Source organism: Carassius gibelio, chromosome A21, assembly GCF_023724105.1.
Source record: "Carassius gibelio isolate Cgi1373 ecotype wild population from Czech Republic chromosome A21, carGib1.2-hapl.c, whole genome shotgun sequence".
NCBI lineage: Eukaryota > Metazoa > Chordata > Actinopteri > Cypriniformes > Cyprinidae > Carassius > Carassius gibelio.
Genome location: NC_068391.1, coordinates 5,641,075 through 5,655,958, shown reverse-complemented (window position 1 = coordinate 5,655,958; position 14,884 = coordinate 5,641,075). Strand labels below are relative to the sequence as shown.

At 35.7% G+C, this 14,884-nt stretch overlaps 1 protein-coding gene across 1 annotated transcript in view; it reads right to left on the bottom strand.

Annotated features, from left to right (window-relative positions):
* LOC127941457 (collagen and calcium-binding EGF domain-containing protein 1-like) overlaps positions 1–4,778 on the bottom strand; it is a 44,002-nt gene extending 39,224 nt beyond the window's left edge. Inside the window, exons 1-2 of the mRNA XM_052536512.1 lie at positions 4,590–4,778; positions 4,374–4,454 (exon numbers count right to left, since the gene is read on the bottom strand). Of these exons, the coding sequence (XP_052392472.1) occupies positions 4,374–4,454; positions 4,590–4,696 (188 nt within the window). The 5' untranslated portion in view covers positions 4,697–4,778. The remainder of the gene's footprint in view (positions 1–4,373; positions 4,455–4,589) is intronic.
* Between the last annotated feature and the right edge of the window lie 10,106 nt (positions 4,779–14,884).

Below are 14,884 nucleotides of genomic sequence, written 5' to 3'. Positions count from 1 at the left end.
TTCAAGACTGATATTTTGAAGAAAGTTCACAAACACATCTGAATTTATAGCTTACAGCTGTGTACACACAGAAACACAGCATCACCAACCAGACCTGCGTTTGAAAGAAACGGAATCCATGACAAGATGTGGAAAACAAAGAGAGAAAAATATAAAAGGAAAGTCCTAGAAAACAAATGCCTTTTCCCACTGCCACTACTTTCATCAGAATTATCACAGAATCCATCAGGGACTTGTGTAAATTCCAGAGGCTGTTGGGTAACACATTCAGTTTTCTCCATGCTTTGACTAGCTTGGCTCAACTGATCCCAAATAAACTTTGGCTGTGTCCCAACTGGAATCAGTCACTCGATCTAGCACGTTCTGAGCTGGCTAAAAATGTTCTTCAGTGGACATTCATTAACTTTTTTGGTTTTTGGAGAGGACAATGAGGGTCATCTCTGTCATAAATAGCGGCCGGTTAAAAAGCTTATAAATCAGATTTAGTGGTGTTGACTTGGTGGTCAGTGGTCCATTTGATTTAAGCATCTACAGAACTCATGACTCACTTGTGCTTTAAAAACATACACATTCAGATGGAATCGCAGCCCCTGCTTGAAATAATTGTGGCTATAAAACACCCCATATTACTGAGACTATAACCAGAGCTTTGTATGATGAAACAAGAAGGAATTTGTACGATATTCAAAAAAACAATACAACAAACAAAAGACACTGACCACTGTTTGATCTACTGCCATTGATTCCCACAGTCATCGTAAAGACACAACAGAGAACAATGCAAAAGATTTCCTGTTACAGTAAAATCATCCTTTTCGTTTCATGGGTCAACAATGCCAAGAACCGATTCCCTGGAATTTCACGAGCTGGTGGTCAAAACGTTTGTTTGACAGCATTTGGCCTGATGAGCACTTTGAGCTGATTGATGAAGACTTTCACTGATTCAAACCATCTGGTCAGCTTAACCAAGGAGGGCATTAATCACTATAAAAATGCATAATATTTCTGCTTAAGTCATACAATTAAATGTACTGGAATCCTGAAGGGCAGATGCTCTGAGAGTGATTTGCATCAATTACTTCCAGCTTGTGTCTATTGAATATGAAAAGATCGGACAAACCCTTCATGAAATATCATTGGAAATAAATCATGCTTAAATATTTTTGCAATTAAGTAGCAGACATATTACATCTTCAGGCAGCGCATGTGTTGCCTTTAAATAAAATTTGTTCCACATTTCATAAGTGTTAATCTAGAAGACAGGGTTCAAGCTAATAAAAATAGTTTAGGTAAACTGTTTCTGATTAAATATGAACACTGGCAAAGTCTAAATCAATTAAAAGTTATGGATTTTTAAAAATCCAAACACAACTGCAAATAGCCTTGCACAATTCTAACTTTTTTAAATTGCTCTTGTGAGTTTACGTCTCGCAATGCAAGCTATAATCTTTCAATTCTGGCTTTTTCCCTCAGGATTTACATCTGACAATTCAAATGTTTTCCCCACAATGGATTTAAAGAAAATCAAAAAAGGTAATTATGATTTTCTTATCTGATAATTTATCTGAACATCTTGCAAAGTCAGAGTTTTCTTCAGAATATCTTCAGAGTCAGCTTCAATTATTTTCTCCAGAGTACAGTCCTCCGACTAAAGGAAAAAAAAGGAAATCCTTGCCTCATGGTGAGACATTTGAAGCAAAAAAAAAAAAAAAAAAAAAAATCTAGACATCACACTGAAAAACAATGTTTTATCATAACTATGAATTTCAACTTCTGGTTATTCCACAGAGTATGTTATCAGGCTACTGTTTGTCCATACAATGAATTTTCGGTTAGAAGAGATGATAGAAGTATTTTGGAAAACCTTTGTCCTCCAGCTTTAAGTCCCACATCTCATAGTACTTCAACAATCAATCCTGGAGCTGTTCAGTGGTAGGTAACCAGCACCCTTGTGAAGCCATGCTACAGGTTTCAGTTTACCGTGCTTATGCCAGACACATCTGCATTTGCTCAAAGGAGCTTTAAGACATGTCTGGGTTGAAAAACCCAATTTGATCTCGTTTCTTTTAATAGACACTTCTGGAAATAAACTCCCTTGATACCAGTGGACATTAAAGATGAACTAGAGGGTCAAGAAAGACATACGACTGGACTCTAGAGACTTCCCAGTTTTTGTAAAGCTTCAGCCAATAATCAAAAAGCTTTCTTCTGGCGAAGAACAAGTGCTTGTGGTCAGATGAACTTCATGTTTAAGTTCATGGCTGGTTTTCATTCCTAGAGGAGTTAGTGAGAGGAAAACAAACGGAGGTTTATATGATATGGCCTTTGTATGTTTGATTCCCTTTGCCTTTTGGCCTGGAATGCTTCAAGAGTGTAGAAACAGGCCTGAAACCACCAGAAATATTTGGAAGGACAACCAAGAACCAATTTCTCCAGAAACACCTTCAGTATGTTCTGGGAAACAATACATCTATTAATCCAAACCACAGTACTAATGGTAAGTTCATTTAAAGTAAAGACCTATAAATAAATTCTATGGCATAGTATCAACAACTGCAAAGCAGACTTTCAGAATACACTTCTTTCCTTTTTTAAAGTTATTTTATTAAATTATATTAACTTATAAAATAAGATAAATAAAATATTAAAATAAAATAAAAAATATAAAAATTGTGGGTTGTTTTCATAAAGGATTGCAATTAATTTGATTTGCAACAACTGACTGCCCTTTTTCGGATACAAAAGTTATCCATTAGCCACATTCATAGATATTTTCTGCCAATATTTTAAGCCAATAAGAGCTATAAAATGAACACTCGATCAAAGGCAGAAGAATTTAGCGCTACATCCTTGGCCAGTTTTGCAAGAAAATGTCGCACTGTGATGCATGAAAGTTCTCCTCTGTTTGACATTATGATATTCAAGAGACAAACCCTGGCTTACAGGCAGGTTTCTAGCACAAGAACAGATGCACAGATCATCAGATCAGATCAGAAGCATCAACTAAACAAATCACAGACAAATATTTCCTCATCACATCATGAGTTTGAGAGCTGCCAAGCCACAAACGAAAAGAGGTGTGGTGGCTTAACTGCGCCTGTTAATTTACAATGAGCTCATATCAAATCTGCGTCATTTTAGTGATCTGCAAATGAGTAAATAATGGCAAGCCTGCTCACATGAGACCCAGTGTGCAAATACTCTCCATGCACGCTTGAGAGACTCAGGGACTCCACAGGTCACCAGTGTTGGTGCACCACACACACCAAGAATTTACAAGGACAGGCTTAACGGCAATTTTGGCAAGTCTTTCAAAGCATCGCACATCAACGCCTGCTTAAATAAAAATCCTGTAGTGGCTTGTGCTTTAACTTGCGACTTCCAGCATGAGGGTGGAATGAAATGCACGAAAGGGTGACAACTAAGAAGTAATGCAAAACAGAGAAAAATTCCTTAATCTAATAGAATTAATCTTAATTCTGTCCTACATAAAAATAAAAATAAAATTCATTCCTAAAATGAAAACGGTCTTCCATGGACAAAAAGAGAAATGTTGAAACAAAAAAGGAGTCCAGTGACTCAACCCGTATCCTTGTTAACTTGGATGGCAAGTACATTCATAAAAACTTCTCGTTTTGTGTTAAACATAGGAAAGTCAGATGGTATTGAGGACATGTCAAGTTACCACGGTAAAGCTGAGGAGTCTAGGTCTGCTTTGCATCGGGAGCCAGCTTAAAGTTCCAGCATCATAATGAACACAGGATTATTTTACATGCCCATGCACTTAACACATTGGGAACATAAACAGCACTCTCAAGGAAACACTTAATCAAATGATAATCTGATAAAATGATAATCTACATAAAAATATGAGTTTCATATATATGTCACGTATATATCATGATGACTGAGTCAACAAATCAATCATTTACAATTTAAAAATTTGGCACTCATTTTCTTTCGTTCCTCCATTGCCACATCAGAAATGCATAAAGCACAGCTAGTCTGTGTGTGTATTGCTAGTGATGTAGAATACCATGGTACATAAAAAACGGGCTGCCTTCAAAAATAAAGTCAGTGGTACCATTTCAAACTCAAATCATAAAACAACTAACCATATTTCTTAGCAGCTTACCTGCAAAATAATTTTCAGAAAAACTTCGGGCAAAACATCGCATAAAAATGTAAAATAATCACGATAGACATAAGATAGACAAACAGGACACTTTATTTGTCCCATATGGGAATTCAGCCCGCTTCAATAAATACAAAATGTTCACATTACGTACATACATTAGAAGAGACAACATATATACATAACCACGCACAAGAACCTACACAATGCTAAGAAGGAGAAGTAAACAGTCCCTTACCTGTAGCATGTGGTCACCTCTCCTGTGGATTTTACGCACGGGTATTTCGTCGTTGCGATTTTGTTCTCTGAACACACTTCTCTGTAAGACAAAGGAGCTGTCAGCTGTTTCTTTTCACGTAAACAAATCTGCCTCATGCGTAAGAATTAAACTTTCAGTCTTCTGAGCTCGTGTAAAGAGCGAGCTGACAGCACGCGCACTGCACGGACACTTTACCTGTCCACATCCTCCTTCTCCTCTCGGAAAGTCCACGGCGTTGCCGAGGAGAACAGTATCACCACCACAGCAAGTCTGAGAGGATTTCCTCTGCCCGTGTAGCTCATTTCAGACACTCTGAGGTGCTAAAAAAGATACTCCTCCGTTTAAACTCGGCGTCTTGGAGTTCAGCGTTTCTTTGAGGAATTGAGAGAGTATTGATTGGTTACCTCCTGCGAAGCTCCACGCGCAGATTCCCAGCGGCCCCTCCCACTTGATAAACTTCCATAGGTTCAGAAAAGCAAGTTATGAATTTAATATTTAATAACTGCAACAGGTAGCCTAACATTAAAAACATTATTGTGGAGGAATCCTTATGATGTGGGATTTTAGATAAATATTATTTAATATTAATATTAAATACTATTATTATAATAGGCTACGTAAAATAAACTATATAAATGCACAGTCATACATAAATGTATGCATATATCTGTGCTAACAAAAATGGTGTTGAAATAATTTTCAAGCAGAAATGATAAAGAAACAGCAATTTACACATTGAATTAAAGGAAAATTTGTGAAGAAAAAAAACTGAAATAGTATTTTCTTTTAAAACATGCTCCAGTAATCTTTTTTATGTACATACATATTTACTTATTGTACATGAGTTTATATTTAGTTACACTTTTTATAACTACTTAAGGACACAGATCAAATATGTATGTGTGTGTGTGTGTGCTTATATGTTAAACAAACATATGTCTCTCAATAAATTATAAAAAAAAATTACATGTATAATAATTCTAAAATAATTTGACAAAGTCTAGCACAAAGACTGTCAAAGATAGTCGACAAAGTAGTTGACATTTAACCTGCCCATGTTTAATTTTTTACAATTCTGTACATTGGCAATACAAATTTAATTTTATTAAATTATTATTGTTTTTTTTATCCTGCAATCACTTGATTTAAAGCTCTCACATTGATTGCTCTCTAAGGTTAAACTAGGTAAATGAGACTGTGTTGGCAAACTGAATACTCCAAACTTCATCCTTGACCTCTAATGATATGTAAGCTGTTTAGGTACCCAAGTAGCTCAAGGCCAGGGGACTTATATTGTGTTGAAACTTAAAGTTATTTATATGCTAGTGCTACTGACATCCTGAACTTTTGAATTTTAGTTTGTGGCCTCTAATGAACTGAAGAGACTTACTGAAAGTTTCGCCCCCTAGTGGCTAACAAACAGCAGCTGTTTCTTGTTTGTAGTCCTCACAATAAATGATCTCCAAACCCAACCATCTGATGAGCAATAAATTAAGATGTTCTAGCCAGCAAACCTTTCTGATGACTAATCTCCCATGTCTCATGAGTAAGCAACTCCAAATATACAGACAGTGTTGATCTCAAGTGCTTGAAAGCCCATATAAATGATCTGCCTTCAAAAGGACATGCTTCCATGGAGCTGTTTCCATGATGCTGCTGATGAATCTTGGCTGAGATTACTTTCGTGCCTTGTTTTTTTTTTTTTTTTTTTGTAGTAATAAACCCTCCTTGTCTTTTTCTTTTCACACTTCCATTGCAATCCAAGCAACAGATGATTTAAGACACATGGTTGACGTCATCAGAGCCATTATCTATGGAGACTTTAAAGGAACACTTCACTTTTTTTGGAAATAGGCTTATTTTCCAACTCCGAAATGACCAAAGAGTTACCCACGGTATGGCAGCAAAGTTCCTTGATTATTACGCCGGAATGAAAGTATAGTTCCTAGCCATATCGGACAAGAAAGATCACATCTTTTCATTTCTGTCGGTCTTAGTACATGATGTAACTACAGAAGAGAAAAATATAGAAAGTCTTTGGTCATTTTTGAGCGAGATGCTTACGGTCTATTCAGATTCAATGATCTATGCTAAGCTAAAGCTGAAGTGCTACCGTCAGACCCAGAGATTGGCTGAATGGATTCGAAAATGGTAAAACTCAACTGTTTAACAGGGGAGTTGGAAAATGAGCCTACTTTAAAAAAAAAGTGGAGTGTTCCTTTAAGACAAGTATTAAATGTTCACTCTTTTTTTTCGATCTTATAAAAAAGAACTATGGCTGAATGTGAATAAATTACTCTACAATCCTTTTAAGATCAAAATGATACCTATTATTTGCACAAAAACTCTCCTTAATCATGTTTTCTTATCACAGCATGATTGTGGAAACAACATTTAAAATTTCATTGACCAGGCATTTGTTTTCAAAATCTGTCCAGCTGTTTTCATGCAATATTTCTGTCTCAGGTGGTTGCATAATTCATGCTATGCTATTCGAACACCCCAAAACCGAACAGAACAAGTAAACAGAGCAAATGAACAGAGTTTTCAAACATAGAACACCTGCTCTTTTAAGAATATTACTCCTAATCAAACAGCTATGAGCGATTTGTTTTTAATGTTTAACTAAGAGTTTTATCCAGTGTAACAGGACTGCATTAGCAATAAGATATCAGTTTAGCAATTCCTGTGCTTCGTAAGGGTGGTCTCATTTGCATAAAAATTAAGAACTGCTTTGACAGTATTATGAGTCAGACAAATTCAAAATTATGCTAATGAGAATGCAAGTTTTGTTTTTAATTAAGGCATAGGAAATAGGTCAGCCTGAGCACTGTAAAAGCTGGAAAATGTGTACATTTAATGTCAATGGTACATGCAAATATTTGCAGTTGGGATGAAACAGGTCTGTTTTTTTTTGTTGTGTAGTGGATGAATAGTTTCTGAGTTCCAAGGAACAATGATTTGCTTCAATGTACAGCACAGTAGCTACAAAGTTTTGAGTCAAAAGTCAGTTACAAAAAAATGTTTCCTCAAGCAGTGGTTTTGTACACTTCCAATCAATTTTTAGAAAAATGAATTAATATTTTTATACAGCAAGAATGCATTAAATTGATAAAAAATAAAGTGTGACTACAGCTTTTACATTGTTACAATCTATTTCAAATGACAACATTTCAAACTATTAACGTTTTTAATGTAACTGTACCAACCCCAAAAAATCAAATGGCAGTGTTTAAAAAATCGAATTCAAAATCTTACTGCCTTAAAAAAAATGTAAAATATATTTTTGCTACAGTTGTTGTGTACAACATAACCACACTAATATATTCACCAGTAGTTTTGATATTATACCTAATGTGTCTAATTAAGATAGGAAGTGTGTGGCATAAATATAGATATTTAGGAATCTAAAATGTTATTTTTTTTCCTAAACCGTTTTTTGACTGACTTTTCTTTTCGCAAAGTGAGAATCATCCGAGGTACGGCTCCTTGTGATAATGACATTTCAATGTGTGTATTTGGTTTGTGAAAACAGGAAGAATTGAACATGCTGACCTCTGGGTCACCCAAATGGTCCATAATCAAGGTCATCCTGGGTACTGCACTGTTATTTTTTCTCCTTCCCTTTCTCACTTAAGTTGATAGCTGACATATTAGTAATCCAGATCTGTTTTTTTAAATCTGTGTGAAAATGTCTGAGAACAGAAAATGAAGTGTTGGGCATTTTCAGTCAGTGGCCAGGAGGAAACCTACAATTTATATGTAGCACGTCATGTGCTTGAACACACACACACAAATGAAGGAAAACCTTGAGATTTGCAGCCTGTCGGATTTTCAACCTCACATGACCTGCCTGGACACTAATCTGAGATCCAAGATTAATTCACTGTACGGTCTTTGTGTCCTTACAGCAAGTCATTTTGGATTAAAATGTTCATCCTGTCATATGTGCACTTTATCATGTGTGATCAGTTTTATTATTACCTCTTATTGCTGTCAATGCTGGTTTACGGGCAGAGAAGGCCTGTCTGATCAGACGCTGATCCACTGCAGTTGTAGTACCGCTGTTGACCGCTAGATGTCTCTTGAACTCCAGCATAGCGCTGCACACCTCCGTAAACAAAATGGATGAGCAGTGTTATAAATACCGGGGTGCGTCACGACTAGGGAGGGTGCCTGCTGTGCCATTTAAGTTTCTGCAGTTTTGATGGCTCAGCAGAGAGGAGGAAAGAGGATGATAGATAAATAGAGAGAGCAGGGTCATTATGTCTCCAGGTGCAAACATCCCTCACATAGCCGGTCTTAAAGAAGAGAAGCATTTTCCTGGGGTAGAAGTAAAATCACACAATGCAATGTGTGTGAATGTGAATAACAAATATAGAAGAGGAATATATGATTCACTGCTTCAACACTGTATTTATTTGACTTTCAAAAATATGAGATTTCAACATTTTGACATTTTTTCTTGCAATTCTGAGTTTTTAGGCTATCTCAGAATTCTAAGTTTAAAGCTCACAAAGGGAGTTTATCTTGCAACTCTGATCCTTTTCTCAAAATTGTGCTTATATCTTGCCATATTTTGAAAAAACTGTCCAAATTGTGTTTTTTAAAATTTTATTATTTGTATTTATTTTTGTAAGTAATTAGATACTGTATAAACACAATTCTGAGATTGATCAATTGAACTCAGAATTCTGGGGGGAAAAGTTACGAGGTTTACATCTCGCAATTCTGACGAAATAAATGTAAAAAGATTGAGAAAATTACCAATTATGAAATGTATAGAGAAACATTAATATATTAACAGTTTTGGAGATTGTGGTCCTTCCCCATTCAAGCAGAAGCTGTACTTGCATGATTAGAAAAAAGCTGCCAGGGGGTTTCGTCAGTATGGCTGCCAAGAGAACAAACTTGCTCCAATAAGGATTTGAGTTAAGAGGAGGGCAGATGGGGAGCGAGAGGGGAGAATGAGATCTGGAAATGCCACAAGCTGGATTCAGATTCAGAACGTCTTAATGAGCCCCACTGCTCAATGCATCAGAGCATGTGCTCTAACTACAAGGCCACAGCTCCAAAAAATGCATGCAATCATTTAACAAGCTAATTATTTTCATTTAGTGGTATACACCATGTAATCCAAAACCAGGGCTATTGTTTGACTGGATATGCAGTTTGCATGTCTATCCTTGGGTCAGCCTGCAGATGTTGTACACCACATTTGTTTGTCCCCCTTTATATTTTCTTCTTTTTTTACTCTCCATTTTCAGGGACAAAGACATTTTCAATCACATATTTCCTTGCCCGAGCACAGGGAAGATTCTCTGTGGCGGGCATAAGGTGATTACACAACGCCTGGCACATCAACCACAGAGGAGCACCATGCTGACTCCTGGATGCACACTTGGCCAAACTAATTTCTCTTTCTCAATTCATCCTTCTGTTCCATTTTCCAGCTCCTTGATTTAATTTTCTACCTTATCTATCATTTCATTTTTAGGTTTCCCTGTGATTTCAAGCAGTTTTGAAAATGGATGGGTATTTTAAAATGTATAGGGTCATGTGTCATGTTTTTTTTTTTTTAATATTAAGCAGGATAACTGTTTCGATTATAACAAGAAATGTTTCCTGAGCAGCAAATCAGCGTACTAGAATGATTTCTGAAGGATCAATTGACACTGAAAACATCACATTACTCCTGAAAATTCAGCTTTGCATCACAGGAATAAATTACATTTTAAAATATATTCAAATAGAAAATAGTTCTTTTAAATTGCAATAATATTTCACTATTTTACAGTTTTTATTGAATTTTAATAATAATAAAAAATAAATCTTGGTGATTTTTTTCTGAAACAATTAAAACATCTTAGTGACCCCTTAAGATTTTTACTTTATCATCTACAAAGAAATACATATTAGTCATTACATTTTCACTGAGATATATCTAAAGCTTACTTGAATCTTAGATTATGATGATATGATGCATTAGAAGGTAGGAAACCCTCATACAAAATCGCTGCATGGCAAGTCATTGACTATCAGTGCAACGAGGCAGCAAGGCAGCCTTCGGTTTTAGATTCAGCCTTGGAAAGCATTGCAGCTGAGAGGAAACGTTGCAAGGAATTCTGGGATAAGTAGAGAGCAAGAGCTGCAGTGCAGCCATCATAATCTGTTTACGGTGTCTGTCTGTACAGATGCCAGCTTCTCTTCTCCTCTCCACAGTTTGTACTCTAAGCTAGAGCACTGCACAGTGCAGTCATAGCAAATGGAGACTGTCATAGCATCAGCATCCATCACTGTCAGACAGGCACCTGTCAGCTGTCCATAGTGCCACATAGCTTCAGACAAACACCCAGTCCCGAGGGAATGCAAACCAAGCACACATAAACCAGCAGTCTGCATAACCAGCTGAAGAGAGGTGGTGTACGGTGCTTCTGCTTTATTGTTGTGGAATATTTTATTTAACATACATGTTAATACCATCAAGTGTGTATTTTATTATATTTTATTATTTACTTGCAAAAATGTTATTATGATGCCAACGCATCAATAATATGCAGTTAGAGTATTCAGAATGGGTTATAGTGTCTTGCTGTGCAGATGCTAGGGTATAGCTCGCACATACATATAACTTTATATTCATATAATAAGCTACACAATGAAAACAGTCAAAAAAACAAAAAAAAAAACAAATATCTTTAAATAAACACACATACACACACACATGCATACATACATAAAGCTATTTCCTGCTATAAATGCCATAACTGGTAAAAAAAAAAAAAAAAAGCATGAGTGAGTGATGAGAGTCTGCAGGTAAGGTGACACCACTCTTGTGTAACTCCAGACACAGTGTCTCCACCTGAGCACACCGGCCGCATCAGACCTGCTGTCCTCTGGCTGCCGTCCACAGGGAGCTGCTGTCACTGTCTAGCCGACAGGTCTGATAAGACAAATGCTTATGTAAATTGCAATATGAGCTAGTTAAAGCTGTATGAAAGTGTAGAAAAGTTAAAGAGTTACACTTTTAAAGAGTTGGATTCTTATGCTAAACATGGCCAAATAAAAAATAAATAAATGAGTTGTACATTGTAGATTGTACAGTAAGATGGAATATTTCTGTGCCACATTTATTACTTTCAGGTTTGTATAAGTTTCAGAATATATTTGTTTTTTCAGAGTATGGTCCTGTGTGACTTCATAAAGGTTGGAACTCCTTGTATGGGCACTTCTGCAGGAAAAGCGCATGCACACAGTAACCAGAGCGAGAGCACATCAGCGTGCTACATTCAGGTATGGTAGTCTATTGAACATTAAACATTTTGGGGTCACTAAGATTTTTAAATAGTTTCAGACAAAAATTCATCAAGACTTCTTTTTTATTATTATTAAAAATTAAACATTATTGCAATTTTAAAAGAAACAGAAAATATATTAGCCTAAGACAGGGAGGTGAGGCTAAACTATACTTTGTTGAAAGAGAAAAAAAAACACTGTAAAAATTAAAAGATAGATACGGTAGAAAATTAAATCAAGGAGCTGTAAAATGGAACAGAAGGATGAATTGAGAAAGAGCCATCGTTTGGCCAAGTGAACATTAGAAGTCTAATTTGTGCAGTTATAAAATGAAATATTTTATTGTCCCCAAAGGGATTTTAATTATTATTTCTTGAACAGAGTACTATTGTTCTTTTTCAAATATATTATATAAGTAAATGGGATCAGTAAATAGTACCATGCAAAACATTTCACAAAAAAAAAATATATATATATATAAAATGAAACATAACCATAACACATCTTAAAAAATAATAATAATAAATCATATAGAACAACATACAGTCACATCAAATTTCTAAATAAAAATGATTTCCCCAAAATACATACATTTTACATCTGCAAACTGTTATTGAGTATTTTAACTGAATAATTATAAGATTTTTTAAATCTGGCAACATAATGTCTACCATCTACCAGAGGGTAACAACTCATACTTTGTATGTGTATTACTTTTAGAAGTGACTTAGGTTCCCAAACATTATTAATAATTAATTACTTCAATTCCATCCACTTGAACTTCAACCAAAGACTTGAGGGGGAAAAAAAGCTTAAAAATCTGTGAAGCCTTGAAGCCAAGAGTGTTAGCAGGTCTCCAACATTCAACAAATGTAAATCTAATTGATTCGGGCAGCATTAGAGATCATCAAATATCCATACAGAGCCCCTGAACACATCTGAATAACTAATCTGGATTATAATAGACAGCAGTGACCTTTCCATCTGACCCCAATCAATATACAGTACCTTACTGAGAATCTGTAAATCTCTTCCTTGATAATCACACCAAAATGGCTTTTAACCATTTTTATCAAATCAGATCCATTCTGTGAATCCATTCTGTGATCCATTCTTTCTCTTGAACAAGAAGAAATGTAAAATTCTATGATTATATAATGCTTGCATACGAAATATCCTGTAAGCATGCCAGAGCAGTATGCTCTATTTTGTCAATGCTTGAATGAAAGTTACATTCTCAGGTTACTCTTTTAAATGCATTTCAGAGAATAATGTCGAAGTATCATTTATTTGTTAATTTCTTTATTATATTTACACATAAAAACATTATTGTGACCTAAGAAAATTAAGGTTGAAACAATGATGTCTTTACGAATCTGGGGCTTGACTGTGGTAGTTGTGCAGGCGGTCAGTGGAGGGACAGAAACCTCTCAGATTTCATTATAAATATCTTTCTTTTGTGTTCCAAAGATTAAAGTTGTACAGGTTTGGAACAACATGAGGGTGAGTAATTAATGACAGAATTTTCATTTTGGGGTGAACTACCCCTTAAAATTGATTACTGTCTGTAAAAAATAGAAAATGTATTTGCTTATCATTTCACTTTCAAATATTTATGAACATCTTTGAATTTACGACTGTATTTCCCTCTCTGTATCTCTGTGTGTCTCTATCTCCTGGGTTGCCTTAATAGTTCCTTAAATGTCACATCTTAAAATAACAGAGGCTCTGATTGGCCCCAGAGCAAACGTCCTGCTCAGCCTCTCAGCCTGAAGCTAACATCTTCATCTCAGGGATGAGTACATGCACTGAGGAAGATGTCTTGAAGTGCATTGACTGCCTGCATTCTTACGTCTGCTTAATTAAGTGCAGGAACAGTGTACACTACACGCCTGCAGCTTACTGAATCAGTGACACTGAGCTGAGATTGATTCCTTCAGGACAGCTGCAACACCACAGTGTCAGCTCATGTCAGTGGCTTTACTACATCACATAATTTGGCTGTGGTCATATCATAGATTTTTATTTTATTTTATTAATTGATATTCAAGGCTGTAAATGAGTTTCACACACGCATTTTCCATATTTGCTTTCACACTTTGAATAAAGCAAGCTTTGAACATGCAGGTTGTGAGTTTTCTGCCAGCTCTAAAATGAGGGTTGTGTTGTTCACATTACAATTTGCAAATGTAACATGAATGAAAATTAAATTAAATTAGGTATCATAAATGAATTATCTTTTTATTAATCTTTTATTACTCATGTTACTTCATAATTTTTGTATTTTTATTTTTCATTCGTTCATATCTCAGAATTTTGACACATCTCACAATTGTGAGTTGGGACTTTTTCCCTTGCAATTCTACGTCTCATGATTGTGACTTTTTCCCCCCTGGGGTTATAAGTGTTGCTGTTACCCCGTGACAGCTGTCTGTCTCCCTGACTGAAAATTTCTACCTTACGCAACACAAAATTGAAAGCCAGTTCTTCTGTTTTGTCCCTCGGAAATTTAACAGCGCCTGGAGAGAAAATGAAACACCTTGTAGTTGCATCCTAACCAGGGCGACAGAAATACAGAAGCTTTTGTACCCATATCAACCATGTTCTCATCACAAAGGCTTCCTGCAAGGCAGCTACACTTCTACTAGCTGTAAGAATGGGCATATGACAACTCACCTTTCAGACAAAGGACATATACACTTGAGATATCCCATAATCCCCTTCAGACAAGCCTGTACTGTTGCTACATCAATGGCCTGAAGTTTCAGTCCTTCTAACCCTCAGAGATCTTAGTTAGCCATGCATTTCTGCACACACGGAAGCCCTGGAGGTCACTGCATTAGCCACACACTATAGTGCCACTTCAGCGTGACATATGTTCGCAAGATGGACATTGTGGACATTTTATAAAACATATATTGTGCTGTGCTGAAAAAAATATGAACTTATGAAAAAATATGAATTAAACCTTTCATTGTGTGCAGTACAAGTCATCTGAAAAGAATAAACTATCATTGCAGCAATGCATTTTTTCCTATCAGCTTTATGTAAAACTTGTATTATTTGCATGTTTTTTTCTGTCACAACAAATAGTCACAATAAGCTATAAATGAATGAATCAATAAATAACTGAATGAAAATACTATTAATATTATAATATTATCAAATAGAATATTATTCATGAAATCAATAAA